Below are 20,429 nucleotides of genomic sequence, written 5' to 3'. Positions count from 1 at the left end.
CTTTAAAAAGTTAACTTTACTTCTTAAAGCGTTTTTACGATGTGAAATCCCTACATGGTCACTAATAAGTAGAGATACAACTAAATACTTTTTATTTATTAATGGGTTCTAATGTAAATAAAAGTGTTATTTTAACAATCATTACCTCATTACAAACTTCAAATCGTTTTTCTGTTCTATTAGCTAGTATAGTTTCAAAACTATAAAAACCCCAACGTCACATTTTTCTCTCAAAATTAGCTGTTATAAATTATTCATTCATGCAGTTCAAAAGAATAATAGCTAATGTAATTTATACTTTCAATGACAGATCTAATCCTTAATAGTTATACTATTTTACAATTTTATCAATCTTATTTAAAAAAATAATTCGGTAAAATGCGACGTTGGCGTTTTTATAGTTTTGAAACAGCTAATACAAAGCTGTGAATGGGTAATTAGATTGATTCAAAATTCAAATCATTTAATAGTTAATTATGATCAAATTTTCACAAATTTTTAATACCATTTTGTTCTTAGACGCCAAATGATTGAAATTAATTAAATACTGTGTCAATCAATAATCTAAAGATATGATGGCGGCTGAAGCGTGGCATCTGTGACACCGAACTCTATCTAATTAAAAATGCAGCTTTATGTTTGCAACACTGTTTAACCGTTTTACCATCTGAAAACCTGAAAAAACGACAATAAGCCAAACGTATGCAATTTTCTTCGCAATGATTTTGCAAACATCGCATGTAAAAAGCCATTCCATTTTACAAAATTGAAATTCTCCACTTTAGACACGGCGTTATTGATTTTTCATTAAATTAGCATATTAAACAGATTTCAACCTCGGACAATTTTATGTCACTACAAAACCGACAATAAAACCGGGATAACAGAAAAAAGTCGTTTCATTTCCGAAAAATAATAAAAATGCAAATCGTTTGTTTTTATTATTACAAAAATAATAACAAAATTTAATGAAACTGTACATGCTGACTGGCACTCATTAGGAATCAGCGAAATGGTTTAATTGGGCAAAAATTGGTGACTTTTAGTGGGTAAAAGGCAACCCCGCGCGATTTTTGCCCGAAATGACATGTTTATGAACGGGCGAAAATCTGTAAGAATCCGCTTACGTCCTTGTCTAATCCTCCCTATCTCGTGCAATTTAAAGCGAGACAGTTGCATATTTAGCCGTTTTGTTTGATGCGATTGGTTCGGAAGTGCTATCGCGGCGCATCTCGGTCGGCGGCGCCTGGTCTCCCCCACGCGTGCGACAAAGACGGACTCGGTGAGGTGCGTCGTGGCTTGCGCCGCGCGCTGGATGAATAAAGGGCGGCCGGCGCGATCTGCGACGTATGTCGTGAAAGGTAGGAGTGACGTAGTAAAAGTTCGACTGTTCACGATACGTCTGTTTTATCAACGCGGTAGTGTTTGTAGACACAACACAAGGCCACGCCATATTGAATTGAATCAGTCGTCTGTTAATTTCGGAGCGGAGTGAAGTGCGGCCGATTTTCGTGTTTTGTGTGCTGGGGGGCCGATGAGGCCGCCGGGGACGTGCCAGTGCCGGGCCGAAGAGTGCAAGTGATAAGATAATCGATTTGGCGACGCGATACATTTTCGGTGCACCGATAATTGAGCCGAGGTGCGCTGGGATCGCGCCGTGTCATGTTCTGAGAGGTTAGGGGGCTCATGGAGAAGATGGACGTTGATGAAGCTGTCGTCGATCTGAGTATTAGGTGGGTTGCGCTGCGCTGTTACGGACCGGACGTGTCGCTTTATTAAGACCAATTCGGACAGCGTCACCATTTACATAAACCACAATCGATAACCTATCCCTACTATCATCCCAAAAAAACAACGGCTTTTGCCATAACCAAATATTTATTGACAGATGTCAGAGTGACATAATTGTTGCTGTTTTGTTATGTAGCTATGGTTACCATAGAGGCGGAACGAGATTTTCAATATGGGGGTCCGATGCTCAACTTATAACCAGTTCTACCAACAATTAGTTTTAATGACGACTGATCTTCATTAACGTTCAATCGGCGCGATTTCAAATTGTCTCCCCGAAAGAAATTCAAACACAAGCTGTGTCAACGGTTTTAAGGGTCGAAAAACCCAAGCTATCTTGCATGTCATGTCAAAAAAAAACAATCGGCGAGTACTTTACAACAAAACGGCCCACTGCAATTCACTTGACTTTGTTTAATCACACTTTAATTCGCTTAAAAGGTGGGAAATGGAATAAATGATTGTGGCAAAATCGATATCTAATAAGGTCACGAAAGAGGTTTTTTGATTATGTAATCCGTAAATGTATTTCCTTTACATAAGTACGTTAGTTTTTTGTTTATTTATAGTCTTTGGGCAACGTTTAAGGAAAGTAACCAAAAATGTTTCTGTTTTTAATTATTTACAATTAATAATAAAATCTTTGTTGTCTATGAAAATTTTGAGACTAGAACACAAAAGTTAGGACAAATTCCGTACCACAAGCAGTTCTTGTAAACGAAAAGCGAAGATAAAAGTTACAGAAAGATCACCATTAGAATTTAATTACAATTTTTAGAACTGCATTCAATATCCATAAAAGCAAGATTTAACAAAACTTTAATAACATTCAACATCAAAGCCATAATCTTCTAGCCACATTTTTACCAAAAAAAAAAAAAATTGTCGATACCAATTTTTCCGCCACAATTGATTTGGTAATTTGTTTCATTTTAAAAAACGGACTTATTTTTTTACTGTTCTTTTTAAATCACTTTCTTGTGTTTAGTTTCAGTATCATTTTCTAATTTTTTATCTGTGGTGTATGGTATTTTTACTCCAGAAAAATTTAGTTTAGTTTTTCCAAAAAATTTCATTTCTTTGTGGTCTTTTAATATTCCTAAAAAATGTTAGCAAACCCAGAATTTTTAAAATAAGTTTGCAGAACTTCAAACACCCATAAGTAAAAATTTTAAAATCAAATGCCACAATTTTTATTGGCTAAGTGAACATCATTATCTTTTTAACAGTTTTCAAGTTATACGAACTTTTTGTTGGTATTGAGAAATTCGAATAAGTCTTTTATCATAGATCATGGAAAGGAGAGTAAAATATAAGAAATCATTTTTTTTCTAATCTAAACGCAATGAATTTGTTTTGTTTTAAGGGAAAGGAAAGCAAAATTTTGAACAGAACTTATCGTTTATTCAGTGAGAATTGTTTTTTCGTCAGTCTGTGCAAAATTATCTGTTACTAGTAAGAAATTTACCGCAATCTCAAAGAAAATCAATATAACTTGAAAATTATCACAAATAGGTATAGGGAATGCTAATACAGATCGTTGTAAAATTAAATTTTCTTCCACTAAGGACCAGTTTATAGAAGCGTCATTAGTTTAATCTACAATTAAATGCGTGATTAACTGAGCACGTGATCAAATTTGATTGGTCCATTCGCGTTGTTAACTTTTATTAACAACGAATTAAATTTTAACAAAGGGAAAGCTGATGAAAATCCTCCTAAAGTAACACGAAAAATCAAAAAACGTAGTAAATACATATCTTTTCCGTTTAAAATTAAAAAAGTTGATGCTGTCTTCATGAAATTTTCTTTTTAAAGATTCGCCTTGTTGTCAGTTTTACTTTTTGTTAATTTAAAATCCCGTGAGTAGTTTATGTTGATAAAAAAATGTGTATCAAAATATGCTTCAAAGAATACAAAACAGACCGAACTTTTTTATTTAATAATAATGAATAGAATAAGAATAAATAACGTATGTCTCATTTCAGTTTTTAGTAGAAAATGGCAACATCGCATTTGCATTTTTTGGAGTGAAATGGAGCGCAAATTGAGAGTTTCTGTATAAGGAAAGAATTGAAGGGTACAGGGGAAAAACGACCTCAGTGTATCCATCTCAACTAAAATCACGAACAATTCAATGTTTATAACGTAAACCTTTATCACTTTTTTCTTCAGTATAGTGTATCTTGGAACACATTTTGCTCGTCGTAAAGCCGTATGTGCAAGTTACCGCTTTAATTATTTGATAGTACTCTCAAAAATTCCAACTGCACTCCATGTTCTCAAACAACTAAGGTCGTTTTTCCCTTGTACCCTTCAATTTTGTTTTAAAGTGAATCTCAACGACAAATGAGCCAAGAAAAGCCACCAATTAAAACTATCAAATAATGTCAGATTTTCATAGATACTTCCAATTTGAAATAATCATGTACGGTGTATATTATGACGTGCAGGCCCGTAACGTTACAAAATTTAATACAGTTTTTTTTAACAGTTGGTCATCAGGACAAACGACAGCCAACTTATCCGTTGATTACGAACCTGTCGGTCAACTGTCAATCATTATAACAAATTTGATTGTTTTCACAAAATGTCAAAACTCTCAACCACAATTGACAGTTTGATGCCTCTTGTAAACCCAATGAGTATTATACGACATGGCCAGCTACGTTTCATATTCCAATAATGTTTATATTATTTCCGTAAAACCCTTCTGTTTCAATTAATTAATTAATATTTATGAGTAGAAACTATTTTAAAACAAACATTTCTATTTTTGGGCGACTCTGTGCTTTATTTCTCCGCATTGTATAATGCAATATTTGGAGTTTCAGTAAAATGTAAATACATTTCGAATGAATATTTACGTATACGTAGACTCGTAGAGAAATTATTTATGATGTGTTAATGTAACCAAAAATTGTTTACTGCAAAGGTAGAACGGTTTTTTTTCGTTTAGTATTAGCCAGTGGCATCTAGTGGGCCGCTGTCATTGTCGTTTTTGACATTGTTTACACTGTAGCACACTCGAACACTGACATTTTTCGATCACAAAATACCAATTTTGGCATCGTTTCGACTCCCACCTGTACGCAAGTATGGAATTATCATAACCTGCCATGTTACAATTCGTTTACTGTCCATCTGTTACACTTCAGTCCTGTAATCTTAGTGTAATTAGTGGCTCAAGTCAGAACTCGAGTTAAAACGTGTGTAATTTCCTTCATTCACGCAAAGGCTCGTCCATGCGATACGTTTTTCTATTTTAACAAAAGTGTCGAATTTTCCTCGTCCCAAAACTGGGACAAATCTGAAAACTCGAACTCTGTTGCTATGTCGATAATATCACTTTATGTTCAGACTTATTTATGACTATTAATTTCATTGTGATGGCCTATCCGCACATCAAGAATGACAAAGTCTTATGAATAATTAATTCGCAGGAAAAAACCAGTTAATGACCAAGTTCTACTCTGTTATGATAATTAAGAAATAATGATCGACGCGTAGACGATTTTTGGTACCTGCGAATCGCCAAATTTGATGTTGAGTCCATCAAAATAGTGTTACACTATCCGAATAAAAATAGAAATGTCAATAGGTCAGAGTCGTGGGTTTGATAAAGCCTATTTCTGCGAGATCTAAACAATAAGATGATTAAACTCGATTTTTAATGTTGGTAGTCGCTTAAAAATTACGCTTTCACTTGTTTTTGTAATGGTAGTGATTTTTCTGCAATTACACACTGTCGGGTAATGTACCCGAACCAGGAACATGGCGAAAAACGTGATATTCGATTGTTTGTAGTTGAACGCGATAAATGATAAGATAAGAACAATTCGTTTCCACGTAACATACACGAAATTTTGTGGTTGGTAGTATAAAAATTTGGACACAAATAAGTAATTATGAATTAATTTTGCATTCAAAGAGCCGCAAATTTTAATTGAACGCCTTTTCTGTCGCATTTATGCCATAAAGCGTCGTAACAAAAACTGGCGTAATTTCCCATGTTCACGCTCAAGTAACCGCCGTAAAAAGCAAGTGAACTCGTGGACATCTTGACCAAATATGAAATTTTCATTTGTCGCAATTTTTTGCTCGTTAATAAATTCCCGCCTAATAAAAATCAAGCCATCTCTCATAGGTACACGCCGAAGGGGGTAATCATACAGTGTTCTTGTTTAATTTTACGACCAATCCGGACTATTATTCAATTAGATTTTATGAAAGTGGAACTGGTAGGTAAGCCAGTCGGACGGAAATGACCCTTGTTTATCGTAGCGATCATCGTTTAATATTAAAAAAACGGTTTTGTTATTCAAAGTCGATGCATCGACGAAAAACGTACGAATTTTATTTTTATTCAAGAGTATCGATTCGCACCTACTCTCAGATGTTGCCAAAACAAATATGTAATTAGCCACACGCCTAAAACAGAGCTTCCATTTAATGACGTGGCAACACTGTACACAGATCTCCGGGATAAGAACGCGCGTCCATCGCGAATTGAGACAAATTTTTTCCACTTCCATTACATCTAAATCGAAAAATGTATTTACCAAAGGTATTAGTCGTGTTTGATTCTGAAATGTTAAAGGTTATCCGATTAATTTGCGTACATTAGTGTTGGAAAAAATTATCGTTGTTTTGACACCGTTTTTTCTGAGATCTGGGACAACCATTTTGTCTTGTCGTGATCGCGTAAATAAAATAAAACATCGTCAGATCTAATTAAAATTGATTAATTCTGATAGAAAGGAAAGAAAGGGTTCCGGATCAATTGGTTTAGAATTTATTGGTCAGTAGTGACGATTTTTCCCAAAATGATTTTTTAATACCAGTTACTCTGAGATAAACAAAAGTGTGTCTCTGATTGATTCGTTTGTCATGGCTAACCGGATTACCAACGAGTTACAATTTTTTCGTTAATCTCGAAACTTGAAGTTCAGTGTCTCGCCATGATGTCATTTTAATGATTACCCGAGAGTAACCATTTTGTATTTCGAAAAAGCCGCACAATGAACCGAACTCTCGACAAGGCGTAATGCTTGTAGAACACATCGTGTTAACATGTTTTTATTTCCTTCTATCGTAAACAGAATAGGTTTAATCGTTTGGAAGAGAATTACACCACTCTTGAGTGTTTGAGGCGATTTAATTAACAAAAAAATGACGAAAATATTTTAGTTCGGTTGGAATTTTAACGGTTATCAATTGTTGGGTCTACAGAACCAGTTTCGACACATTTCCAACCCTGAGGGACGGGAAGAAGTGATTTATTTCTCCTGTTAATTGGTTCAATTCATTATTTTTTCTGTTCGTGCAATCTCAAGATTGACACTATTTTGACAACATTTCGCTAAAAATTGCATTGCAACATAATGGAACAGCTGCACCGGGTGTGTGACAGGCGATAAATAATTTTCGCTCGCTTTTTGAATTTTGGAATTGCTCCAAATATTTTTTGTCTGATATTATGGAAATTGTGCGGTTCAAACAAAACGTATAATTAACAGTTGCAAACTTTGAAAAGTACAGATTAATTTGCAAGGGTCGTAATTTCCGTTTTCGAATTTTAAAAGCACATTTCGTGTCGAAAGTATCAAGATATTGCGGCTTTTTTTCTTTCGTCGAACTTTCTCACGAGTTTGTTTGGCCTTATTTTGTTCATTTTCATTTGATGTAAGAAACTTACCAGATACGAGGTATGGCAACGTTTATTACAGGTGCTGTCATTACAAATGGCGGAAGTGTGTTATAATTAATCGATAAATGAATTATAAAATCGAATTCATTAAATAATTAGTGCTGAAACATAACGTGCTTTTTCTTTTATTGGAATGAAAATATTAAAGCGAGGTGACATAAAGCATACGAGCTATGTGTTTGAAAAATGTTTGGAATTTTATCGTACTTTTTTAATTATGAACGTAAATAATTGTGAATTGTTTATAACAGTTTCTGATAGACATTAGACATTACGAAATTTTTTTATCTCAAAACGATAAATGTGGGGAAATTGTACAACCATCCCCAGAATAAACAAAAAACATAAAATTTTATTTTTATTTTATAACCCCCATAAAAAATTGCTCCGTTCGCATGTTCACAATCCATACATCTAAAGCTGTAGGTAAAACCGAAATTAGACATCCCACACCTCCCGCTTTGTATTATCTATCTATGGTTTTCGTATCTTTGTTGTCTTTGTTAGTTGAGTAACGTGCAAATAAATTAATCTGTTTGGTCATGACGTAACGTCCGATCCCAACTGATTTTGAATTACCTTCCGAAGTTCATAGCTAAATGGAATCTTGATCACATTCGTTTAAGTTAGGTACTTTGAAAATAGGTAATAAAATAGGTTGAATATTTAATGCTGGGCAGAACGGTTTAAAAACATGGTGACAACTCATATTCTTGTATTTTGCTTTGAGTTCAGGCAAGATCTAATAAAATAAAACTTTTTTTCATTTTAAGTTGATTTTTTTTAGTTATGATTACGTTGAATGTGACAAAAGCAGTGTGAAAACGTCAGAGTCAAAATTATTTTAACGATTTTTATATTTTCTGGCGTATTTGTGGTTAAATCATTAAAATTAACCATTATCGAATTTGTAAATTGTATGCAACAAAAGAAATGGATCTTATATCTTATTAAAAAAGCTATATCCAGAGTGCCATGCGATTTTTTTAAATTTTGATCTAGTTATCCTTGACAGTTACCTCAGCAATGAAATGTATTGCGTAAATAACTTAAGAATCGCTTTATCTGTCAATATGCCCAAAATATTCACCAAAAAACATAACAAAATTCTGTTTTGAAATCCTATTTCCGTAATGGACACCTAATGACAACTGTCATGGATAAGTAGACCAAAATTTTAGAAAATTGCATGGTATATTATACACTGTTCACGAGACATTAGAAGTACTGAAAGTTCTGATAATGATATTTATCTAAAAATTGGTGAACGATCATAACTCGTTAGGCTCTGTTGAATGAAAATATTTTCAATATGGTGGCACTTCCGCTTACACCGGAAGTCGGTATTAACTTTCTTATTTTAAATATAATGATGTTTTTTAGTTATTTTAAGGGGATTTTAATCAGGTTTTCCTATTCCTAAATTTAGCCGTTTTTGAAATATTTTCGAATTTTTTTTTTGCATTTGCACCTTTTACTTGAAAAATCGGCAATTCTGCTATTTTTAGAGTTTTGCATATCGTTTTTGAACATTCTAAAAAAGAAAACATATCTTTCCTTCAGTGTGTTCAAAATTTGGGAAAAAGTTTACAAACCTCAAAATCTTAACGTTATTTGTGGACAAATTCTACAAGGTACAATTCTCATTGAATAAACAATAAGTTCTGTAAAAAATTTTGCTTTCTTTTGGATAAAATAAAAAAAAATCCACTGAATTTACATTTTAAAAACTTTGATTTTTTATTATTTTACTAACGTTTCCTTGACAACATATGCGAAAAGCGCTATGGCTAACGAAGTATTGAATTTCGCAATGCTAACAAAAAGTTTGTATAACTTGAAAACTGTTAAACATAAGTCCTTATTAGAGAATGTTAATATAGATCCATGCAGAATTAAATTCTCTACTCTTTAGTGAAATTAAAATTGTGGCATTTCATTTGAAAATTTTGAGTAACAGGTGTTTAAATTCTGCAAACTTAATCTTAAAAATCTGGGGTTTGCTAACTTTTTTCAAAAAATTTTGAACATTAAAGAAAAGATCTGAACCGTCTCTTTTTAATAACCCAAAGATGCAAATTTTCAAAAAATTCTAAATATTTTGAAGACGTCTAAATTTAAGAAGATATAGGAAAGTTGATAACGACATCCGGTATAACCGGAAGTGTCGCCAAAGATCTAACGAAATATGGTTGCATACAAATTTTCAGATGACTATCGTTATTAGAACTCCCAATACTTCTAATGTGGGGTTTAGAGGGATCAGCGTGTATAGGTGTTGTGTCAAGGGCGGTAAACTGTACTTTTAGTGATTGCGCATCCCGTCGATTTTTATGATTTCTGAGTCGTCCTAATTAATATCGCCGCCCTTATCTCGACCCTATCTCGGGGCAGTGGCTCCGTGACGTGTCCTTTCCGCTTCCCCCATCATGTAGGAAATTTTACGGTGCGCCACCCCCTCTGCCCGCACCCCTACGTGTCATGTCGCCACCTGGTCTTATCTCCCTCTCGTACCCCGACCGCTCTTATAATAATTTATAGAGGTTAGGATCCGGATCCCTCTCTCACCTTTTTCACTCCACAATACTCGCGTGTTATCTGCAAACATTCGTAATTTTGTTTTTTTCTTCTCAGTTCAAACCGATCAGCTTCACCAGCCCCACAGCAGCAGCCGCAGCAACAGCAGCAACAACAACCAATGGGCATTGTGTCGACAAATAGCGCCCAGTCGATGGTCTATTCGAGACGAGTGCTTCGCCCCCGCACTGAACCAAGAAGTTACGTCGAAAGCCCCGACGTGCTCATTAATGGCACTCTAGATAAACCGCGGACGAACGGAAACGCGGATTATAGCAGCGATTCGAGCGAAGGGGAAATGCCACCGTTAGCGCCCATCAAGGAGCTCAGCCCCTCGGAGCTGAAGCAGAGGTGAGCCCCCATTACAAAATTTGTTAACGAATGGTAAAGGACAATCGAACGGTGGTGCGTTGTCGAGTGACCCGGAGCTGATAAAGCTATCAGATTTCCGGTATCGATTGTTCTGTGTGCAATAAATGTCAAAACAAATTTTGTTCTTAGAGCTATTTTTGACGCAATTTTATTACAACTTTGTCCCTATTAAAAATGTTTCATGCCGTTGCGTTGGCTATTTAATTTAGCAAATTAAGTTAGAAAAAGGTGTTTGCACACACTTTTTCAAATGTGACATTAGTAGTCATGGCAACCACGTCTCGGTTAATTAAATTCTGTTGGTGCTACTGATTTTTCTAGTTGTATCCATGGAAATGATGCAGACAAATGAAAAAAATGACAGGTGCACTCTGGATGAGTTTTTATATTATATCTCATACGAAATGTTTTTAAAATAAAAATTTACGACTATACTTGGTCGCTTTTTTATTTTGACAGCGAGTTGGTTGGTTATTCCAGTTACGTTCTTATCGTAAAACTTTAAAACCAGAAGCAAAAATTATAACATTTTATGATTATCTAAATAATAAGTCGCTCTGAGATTTCAAATAAGTAAAGTTAAATGGTTTGTCAAAAATAGTTATTATGTGTCCAGATTAATTAGCTAACACTTTAAATTTTCATGGCCAACTTATCCTGAAGAAATAAGATCAGGGGAATTATTTTAAGCTTAGTAAGATTTTTAATGAGTTTAACAAAAAGTGTAGCCTCTCCTTATATTAAGAACCAAGGACAGCAAATTTATTCCAGGTAATTAAATATACTTTATCTGTGTTTACCCAGTTTTGGGGGGCTATGACCCCAAAAATTCTTTTGTGGTCCGAAAATATGTTGCAATAAATTTTGGTTATCTGTGATTAAACTGATTAGACGGAATAATTTCGGTTTTGTGATGTTTCGAAATACTCAACTCAAGTTTGAAAACAAATTTTTTTCCCTTCGTATTTTACATTTTTTGGACGGCCATGATATAAAAATTCGACCTCATTATAGTTTATAAATGCAAATTTCTGCAACAACCTTTAAAATAAATCAGAATCCTGAAAAAGTCTGCATGCAGCTAATAATTTTTTCCTCGTGTATCGAAGACCTTCACGGGATCAAAGTTCTCGTTTCTGTGTCTGGTTCGCGATAAGTTATTACCTTCGTTTGCGAAAATGACGTTTCACACTTAAGTACATAACTATGTAATCGGTCACCGGACATACACACATGCGACAATGCATAAAATTCGGTTTTTTTCCTGATTTGCAGAGACAGAGGCCTGAGACGACTCCGCGAAGATCTCCGCGCCGAAGAGATGAAGCTGGTGCTGTTGAAAAAATTGAAACAATCGCAACAGCTGAAGGAGAACGTGGCGGTGTTGCCTCCGAGCATACCTCAGTCGGCGTTACCTCCGACCGGTCTTCCAAGCGGTCTCAGCATCACACCGACCACTGTCAAAGTACCATCGAACAAGAACCAACCACCGCAATCGCTTCATTCCCGACATCCGAATTCGCACAAGACTGGCCAAGGAAGTGTTCCCTCACTTCTGCGTGGAGTAAGTGTCGGGATATTTCCGAAAGTTCGGTTTTTCATAGCCGATTGGGGAAACGATTTTTTGCGGTACTTCTAGTAATTATTTTGCTAAACAAGCGACACGTTTTTGTTCACGAGTCACGTAGAGAACATTTTAAATTTCCCTCGAACATGACGAGAATGTTTCCGGTTTTGGCGATCGCACGGCACTTGTTTTTTGCTATTTACCATTTGATTAGTTTATAATTTTTTACGTAGCAAAAATAGCCCAATTAAAAATTAGGTAGTGTTAATACGGTGGGTGGTCATCTAATAATTTTTTTTTTCAAAAATAAATTTCGAAAAATTCAAAATTATGTCTTTCCCCAAAAAAAAAAACGTCACAGAATAGTTACTTATGCAGGTGGTACGCCAACAATTAAGTTTCAATTTATTCGGCAAACTTTTATCAATAAATTGGCAGTACTTCGCTATTATAATGAAATTTTTTGTTTTTGATAAAATTAAACGTCAGGTAATTAATGTTGCGTTTTTAAAGACCTATTTGCGTCCATAGATAATGCCACTGTTTTTATCTGTGCTATTTATATATTTAATAGCCACTCTATATCTCTTTCGCATTTTTATTCAACCCATTTTTGCGGTTGAATATTTTTATGGCATTTCTGCGAAACCACTACGTTTCTATCGTAAATCTTGACCTATCATAGGAGGAAAAGTCGGGCGTTCTGTTTTGAAACATCGGAACAGTTAATTATGTGGTTGTGGATTCGTTGATAAATTTGTCTTTGTAAAAATTGGAGGAAAGAACGGACGATTTGAAACGGGTTGAATGACCCACAGTTGAACCTTGAAAATACACACAACTAGGTACGATTAGAATTTATAACGTAATAACGTAACGAAAACGGCGCGATAAATTAAATTATTAACGTAATTGTTGAAAAAAAATTTCTTTCTGACACTTTAATTGTACGGTAACTTCTTAATAAATCGCTCTTCCGGCACTCGAGTTTTCCGTCATCTTTTAATCTAGGTTTTTCAGAGATTACATCGGATTTTCTTGAGAAAAAATAAAAATTTCCTCCCGAGTTGCTAATCGAATTAATAGGGACAATGGATGTTATTTATAGTACGGAGGTGGCGATTTGGATAATTGGAATTTTTCCAAATTGGCACGTTACCATGTATAGAAAACCGATTCTTCGTCATTTACGAAGCATTATTTATTTCATCTTGAAAATACACCTTCTGGAGGAATTAGTGAAAGCGAATGACTTATTATGTAATTAGGCGATTGAGCAATTGCAAAATTCGTTCAATAACACATTTGAAATTGATTGGCCGCTCAATCCTAATAATAGACGAGGATTTTTATTTTGTCCATGTGGACATTTCATACTGAAATAACCGCGTCCTTGAAATAGATTCGAATTTGTGATGATTTTCGCCTCCGGCAGAGTCGAAGAGTACAAAAACGTTTGTGCATTCCTATTTAAGAACAGGTTTACGTCGATTTTGAAGTAAATTCGTTACAGAAATGTTACGTGGAATTCCCTTGTTGTATACTCAGTGATAAGATGAAATCAAGGTCATTAAAACCTGCAAATCAAATTGAAATGTTCTTATCAGCGATTACACGAAAGAAACCGTGCTTTGGTAACCGATCGAAAATTGTTGTTGGGCGTGGAGGAAAAAACATATTCGACGATTACCAGATGTTTGCGCTATTTTTGGGGACATGAGCCATAAAAAATGAGTAAAGAGCGAGGAATTAATAACAAGGAGTTATTGACATATTTGTCGACCGATTAACACAGTGTCGTATTTTATTACAGCAAGCAACGGCAAACACTGATAAAATTAATTAGAGGTTAAATAATTTGCTCGAAATACAATGACTACTGAGTCATAAAAAGTCGCCAAAAATGTATTATTACAAATAATAATTGTTACTTATGTCAGATCACTGCGTTTGTTTTTCATCTTAAAATTTTCTAAGGCTATAAGCAACCTCAACTACGTACTAAAATCAACATCACCCCGGAAAATTTTCAAAATGTGACCTTGAATGGCTAGTGGAAAATGAAAATCATTGTGTATCGTGTTACAACAAAATATGGCCGATTTGAATTTAGTTCGTTGATAAGCAATATGAAAAATAGGTTTAGCCGCCGTGTTTGATAATTCTTCCCATTTGGGTTGCAAATTTAGCAGTTATGTTAGAATAAAAATTTCGCGTTTGTTTTGACAATACTGCCAAAAAATAAAATAATGGATGTTGTGCAATTGGATTTTTGCATTTTTGTCGCTGCGTTGCGCAACGTTGACGTTAACGCGCCCTGTCGATGGTTTTTCAGCAACCGCCCCCAGCTCGTTCAAGTATCCACGCGCCGCCTCTGTCCGGCTCGCCTCTGAGTAGCCGAGGCGCGAATCTATCCGTACCTCAACCGCCACAAAGGAGTTCTTTAGGTCGACCTCCTTCAGGTTTCCCTCCAGGCGTTAAGGATCTCTCGCCTTCCGTTACAATCACACCCGCACCACCCCAACCGTCTAAGGTTTGTGTCAAACGAGAGCGTATCATTGCGAGGGGGTAGCTAAATAAATTCAATCAGTCTGGCACGGGGGGTTGTTCAATGCGTACATTGTTGTTAATTTTTTTAACGTTTTTAATGCTGTCAGACTGCTAGTGGATTAGATAGTAAAGGATTGGGTACGAGCGTGCAAACTACGCCTTTGGGCGAGCCGCAGGTAACTAGATATTTAGTGTGATCTTGCTTCTGCGGCTGTATTTTGATTGCTTTTTTTGGTAACAGGACCGATCGAGGGACGATGGACAGACACCGGCGCAAAGACAAGCGGCGGCGAAGTTGGCCCTACGAAAACAATTGGAAAAGACGCTACTACAGGTAGGAAAAATAATAATTGTTTGTTTTTTCCAGAGGTGTCTTTATTGCCTACTTGAACTTATTGGATATTCTACATTGAGTATATTTACACTTCTATTTTCATTTCCAATTTCCTTCGTGCACCCATCACTTTTTTCATCCATTTTTTTGCTTCACCATTTTCGTTTATAACTTTATCTCTATCAAATTCACACACTCTTAGCTCCACGCACTCTGAAATATAATGTTGTAACATCTCATCCCTTTTTTCTCCACATAATCTGGACATTCTTTCCCAAACTTTGCTCCAAAGTTTGTTCTCTCTTTCCTCATTTCCACATCTAAACCTGGCTATGATTCTCTTATTTTTACTTTTCATCTTACTTAAGGTTGAACTTTACTCAGAATGTCCAAAGAGGAGCTGTACAAGCAAGCGTGAACGCAAAATTTGAAATTATATTTTTAAGAAAAGTAATAAACAAAATGTTTTCTTTACAATTGTATGTTGTTCCTAAATTCAGTTACCGCACAGGTTAGTTTGTATCTCATTTTAAGTATGTATTCGTAACCGAGTTAAAACGGGTTAAAAAGTCGATTTAATTTGTTGTTCTATTAAAAAAATTGTAAGTTCAAATTGCTTGAAAAAAACCTGGTGACTTTCTGTTGACCTTAGCAACAATATACATAAATTTGAAAAAAATTGCTAGTGTTATTTAAAAATAAAATTAAAAAAAAACTCAATTTTTAGCCATTTTATTTTTTCATAAAAAAATGGTACTATGGTTTTTATAATTTTTTGTATGGGTCTTGTATATGACTAACTTGTAATACTATATTTTTTTCGTGCCATTTGAACTCTAGGTTCTTCCATAAAAGCATTAAGATTATTACGCTGTTTACCCCGTTATAACTTGGTTACAAATATTTAAATCAAGATAAGAACTGATCTGTGAGGTAATAAGTGAACATAGGAACAATATCCAATTGTAAAAAAATGATTTTGTGTATTATTTTTTCTTAAAAATTGAGTTTCAAATTAGTGCATTCGCACGGCCGCCTGGACGGTGAGCCCAGCATAGTTCAACCTTAAGCATGTGGCTGGTTCATCCTTAATAAATATGGCGTTACATCTCGATTCTCTTATGCATGCTATTCTTTCCTGCATATCTACCTCCGCATCTCTCAGTTTCAGTTTATCTTCTATAGTTTTTCCCCTTTTTCTCATTCTTTCAATTTCTATACATGCATACCCTTTCTTCTCATATTAGTCTTATCGTTCGTTCCATCTAACATTTTTATTTGCTTTTATGGTTTCTGTCCAACACTGTTGCAGAATTCTCTAAATCTCACTGCAGTCTTTCCTGATTCCACTCTTAATTTTTCTCTCTTATTTTCTTCTCTTACTATGTACCCCAGCGTTTGTTTATTTAGCCCTATGACCCATTTTATTTTGCACCCATTTGATCTCTTCGTATTCCTTCCATTCCCACACTTCTGCTTCATACATTACAGCTTTTCACCAAACTATCAAACATCTTCATTCTCCTTTTGAAATTGGTAGCAAATTTACGTTTTCCCAACATACTTGCTAATAAAACCGTCTTTGTTTTTTTGCTGTTTCTTTCATATGGGTTGTATCTGACATCTTGCTATTTATTACATACCTCAAATACTTCAACTCTTTCACTTATTCCATATTTTTTTCCTCTCATTGCCATTCATCCTTTTTCCTTTCTACGTTTCTTTCCAAACACCTTTCTTGTTTTATCTACATTTACTTTTTCTACTCTCTTGTTTCTTTTCATTCTTTTCATCTTTTTGTAGCTTTCCATGATTTTTATGCCACAATCATCAAGTCATCTGCAAACGCTCGGGGCCCCACCTTCCAGAGGTGTTAATTGGGTTGGTGTTTTGTTTCAGATCCCTCCGCCCAAACCGCCTCCGCCTGAAATGCATTTCATCCCTAATCCCAGCAACACCGAATTCATATATCTGGTAGGCTTAGAACACGTCGTTGATTTCCTGACGAAGGAGACGCGAATGCCGCTGCCGCCAATGCCGTTTTCGTGTAGTCAATGCAATTCTGATTTTACCCCTGTTTGGAAGTGGGAGACTAAAGGCAAAAATAGAGGTAAGTTACTCCAATTGCAAGAGTTTTGTTTAATTATTGATGATTTTGAAGGGATTAAAGTCATTTGTGAGCAATGTGTAACCAATAACGTGAAGAAAGCGCTCAAAGCCGAACATACGAACCGGCTGAAGACAGCGTTTGTGAAAGCTCTTCAACAGGAGCAGGAAATCGAGCAGAGGCTTGCTCAAAATGGGGTTTTCACTTCGAGCAGTCCGGCACCGTCGCCAGTGACTCCAGAAGCCGTGCCGAAATCGGCGACCCCGACTCCTACGCCTCGACATGCGGCCACACCCCCAGCCCCTTCTGCTCAACAAACGCCTCCACCCTCCAGGAGTTCACACTCGTCGTCGGATAAGTTCTCGCAGAATGCGGCGATGCAAGCGCTGCAACAACAGCTGCTCAGAAGTGAGTAATGTATCAAACGACGAATTGTATTTTTGAATCGTTTTAAAACGGATTCACAGTTTCTAAAAGAACTATTGATGCTCGTTTTTACATCTAGTCTAAATTTTAAGGTTGCTATAAGTGGGCATGGCATGGCTTGATTTTTTCTCAAATGAGGTATTCGTAATGAAATAAGTCCAATTCTAGTAATGTTGAAAAAAAAATATACAGAGGATAACGAAAAGATAGGGACAAACGGACAAACATTAGAAACCAAAGATTTTTCAGTTCAAAATAAAGCGATTTAACGCAACTTACCTCAAGTTACACCATTTAAAAGTTAAGAGGGCACCAAAGTTAAAAAAACGATTTTAATTTTCTTTAATACTTTTTAATGGAATAATCTATTTTGTATGAAATTTGGTTGTTATTCTCTACCAAATTTTTAAAAAAAAATTTTTGTTTTTTTATTATTTAAAGTACCAACAATGTAACATATTTTAGAACATATTTTTGTTATTTTGTTATCCTAGTGGTCCAATTTTTTATTCGAAATGTGCGAATGTGCGATATGGAGTGAGAGTTGGTAGTAAAAGAAATAAAAAATTAAATCTGACAATTAAGGGGCGTCTTTTATTAAATAAAAATGTTATAATAGTAGTTCGTTCTCGCTCTTGGCTTCCCTTACAAAAACAACAATTAAAAAATATGTTTACGTTACTTAAAAAATTTCCTTATGATCACCTCTCCAGTTTTCTTGTTCGTGAATTATTGTCATAATCCGAACACGACCACTTTGGACTTTACTTGTTTTTTTTGCAAGTCTGTTTCCTCTTCTGCCTTGTCCTGAGCTTTCTCTAAACAGTGACTGATAACATCGCATAATGCTACTCGGATTTCTATTTAAACAAACAGCAGTTTTTCTAAATGCAAATTTGTTTTTTGGTACCTTTTTTCATCCAGAAACGAAATTATTTTGCAAAAATTCATCAAGAATAAGCCGAATGCAGTTAGATAAAGTGCGTTCAAGCGTTACGCACTTTTTTGTTTTAAAATCCAATTACTTCGCAATTTTTTTTTAATTGAGTGGATTTTTTAAATTTTGCTTTGTGTTGTAGGTTTGACGGCGGGAGCTCCGCCGGCGCACATGCTGCCGTTCTCGCCGCTGTTCTACCCTTACCAGATGGCCATAGCGCAGGCGGCCGCCAGCGGCAAAGGGGGCACGCCGAACATGGCTGAGCTGCAGCGGGCCGCCGAGCTGCAACGACAGTACCTCCTCGACATGATCCCTCCAGGTCCGGGTCAGCGTCACAATTGGAAAACATGATGTGTCAGTGATAAGATTTAGATAATGACGTGCTAAAAAAGTGATCGAGACTATGTATAAGAAGAAGCCATCGAGGCTGTCATCCGCGAGGATCTAAATGTCGATGTGCCCTTTTGTTCCAGAAGTAAAAATCGCTATTTATTATTTAACAGTTTGAGTGGAAATTTAGTCAATTATCGCAAGACTGATTCTAGTACCTATTGTATTACCGACACTGGAGGTTATTGAAAAAAATAGAGAAATTAACTCACTAAACGAACGGAGATCTCAGGATTGACATACTTACACTAAGTTTAAACGATTTATTTCCTTAACGTTAAGTTTTCGGATCTTTTTACTTCTGGAATGTGTTTTATTTATTACGTGATGTTCTCGAGACAGTGCAGGACATGTAAATAAGCTTTGGCGAAATTTTTTAGATGTAGAAATTACGGTTGACAATGCTAAAGCAGAGACGTGTAAGGTTGTTTGTAATCGTGTGATTGAATTACTTTTCAACGGATTTAAGGCATTCAACGTTTACAATGCACGATTAGTTGAATTTTTTTCGAGGCATTTATTTTTAAAGTGAATGCTTGAATGCGGAATCCTTACATTATAACAAGTTTGTAAATAGGTGTTTTTACAATTGTATAATAGTTAATCAATAGGAATATTGATGCATATTATGCTCATTAATCTTGATGTTGACATTTATTATGAGGTGTTTTCTATTATAACAAAAACAGTGTTTTCTAAGACAACTAGCTGAAAAAATGTACTTTCTGTAAAAAAAGAAAATATTTATTTCAGATGTAATCATAAAAGTGGTATTTTCGAGGCACCTTAAATTATTCAATGCAGCTAAAGGAATGGAAACTGAGGGGTGAAGAGTAGTTTTTTTTTATTGGATTTCACTGTACTGTGTTCATTTTTAATACTGTATTTTTTCCATTAGAATCGTGTACATTTTAGCGATATGAGGGTGCTAACAGAAATTTCGATTTCTGATGATAATCTAAATGAATTTTTGTTTGTATTAATGGGGGAGTGTTTGGATTAACACAATTTTGTTTTTGCACATTTTTCGTCACAAAACTATGAAGCTCAATGAAATTATTTTCTAATCTAAAAAATATCAGTAAGACTTATTTAGAGCACAATTATGCCAGTAAAAATATGTAAATGCATTTCAAATATCTGCAGTGTGAAAAATCGTCTACATAATAAAATCAACTTCTCAGTCTTACTTGTATTACTAGTGTTATTATTGTAGGTAGTGCTTGCAATTTTTCCATCTAAACTATAGTCAATCTTTGTCGGTAATAAATCGGCTGTGGAATTATTTTTTGATTTTCATTTTCTTTTTCAGTCATACAGTATCATACACAAGCTGAACAGGTCTTTAGGGAGCTTTATAAACTACAGTTTGTAAATAACAGTTTCTAAAAACTAAATGCCTCTTCAGTACTTACGTTAATATGTTGCCTCAAAGTTTTCAACTATTCTATTTTGTAAGTGTATAATTATTTCAACATGTTTTTAAATAAATTGACTCATAAGTTATGCGCGTCTTTTATTCACCCAAGGACAAAATAAATTGAATTAAAAACAGGAATGGTAGGTAAGTGCTTGCATAAAAATTCTAACATTAAGGTATTAATAAATTAAATGATTTGATCTTGACCCTGCTCATTGATTCCACTTACTATTAAAATTTCAGATGCA

At 35.1% G+C, this 20,429-nt stretch overlaps 1 protein-coding gene across 3 annotated transcripts; it reads left to right on the top strand.

The window, feature by feature from the left end:
- The first annotated feature begins 1,357 nt into the window (after positions 1–1,357).
- Positions 1,358–20,267, top strand: simj (simjang). 3 transcript variants are annotated; one of them, XM_064355918.1, is made up of 9 exons: positions 1,358–1,733; positions 10,136–10,429; positions 11,726–12,014; positions 14,353–14,550; positions 14,675–14,743; positions 14,809–14,901; positions 16,801–17,011; positions 17,063–17,416; positions 18,514–20,267. In XM_064355918.1, exons 1-9 carry the CDS (start codon positions 1,687–1,689, stop codon positions 18,720–18,722), a joined length of 1,764 nt encoding a protein of 587 aa, XP_064211988.1. In that variant the 5' UTR covers positions 1,358–1,686; the 3' UTR covers positions 18,723–20,267. The 3 variants fall into 3 exon arrangements, with proteins under 3 accessions (XP_064211988.1, XP_008195575.1, XP_008195574.1); XM_008197352.3 differs by lacking the exon at positions 14,675–14,743 and having other exon boundaries at positions 1,360–1,733; XM_008197353.3 differs by lacking the exons at positions 14,353–14,550; positions 14,675–14,743 and having other exon boundaries at positions 1,359–1,733.
- Positions 20,268–20,429: the final 162 nt, after the last annotated feature.

The sequence above is a fragment of the Tribolium castaneum genome, chromosome 3, assembly GCF_031307605.1.
Source record: "Tribolium castaneum strain GA2 chromosome 3, icTriCast1.1, whole genome shotgun sequence".
Classification (NCBI taxonomy): domain Eukaryota; kingdom Metazoa; phylum Arthropoda; class Insecta; order Coleoptera; family Tenebrionidae; genus Tribolium; species Tribolium castaneum.
Note: the sequence above shows the minus strand (reverse complement) of the source record. Positions and strands in the feature narration are given on the sequence as shown.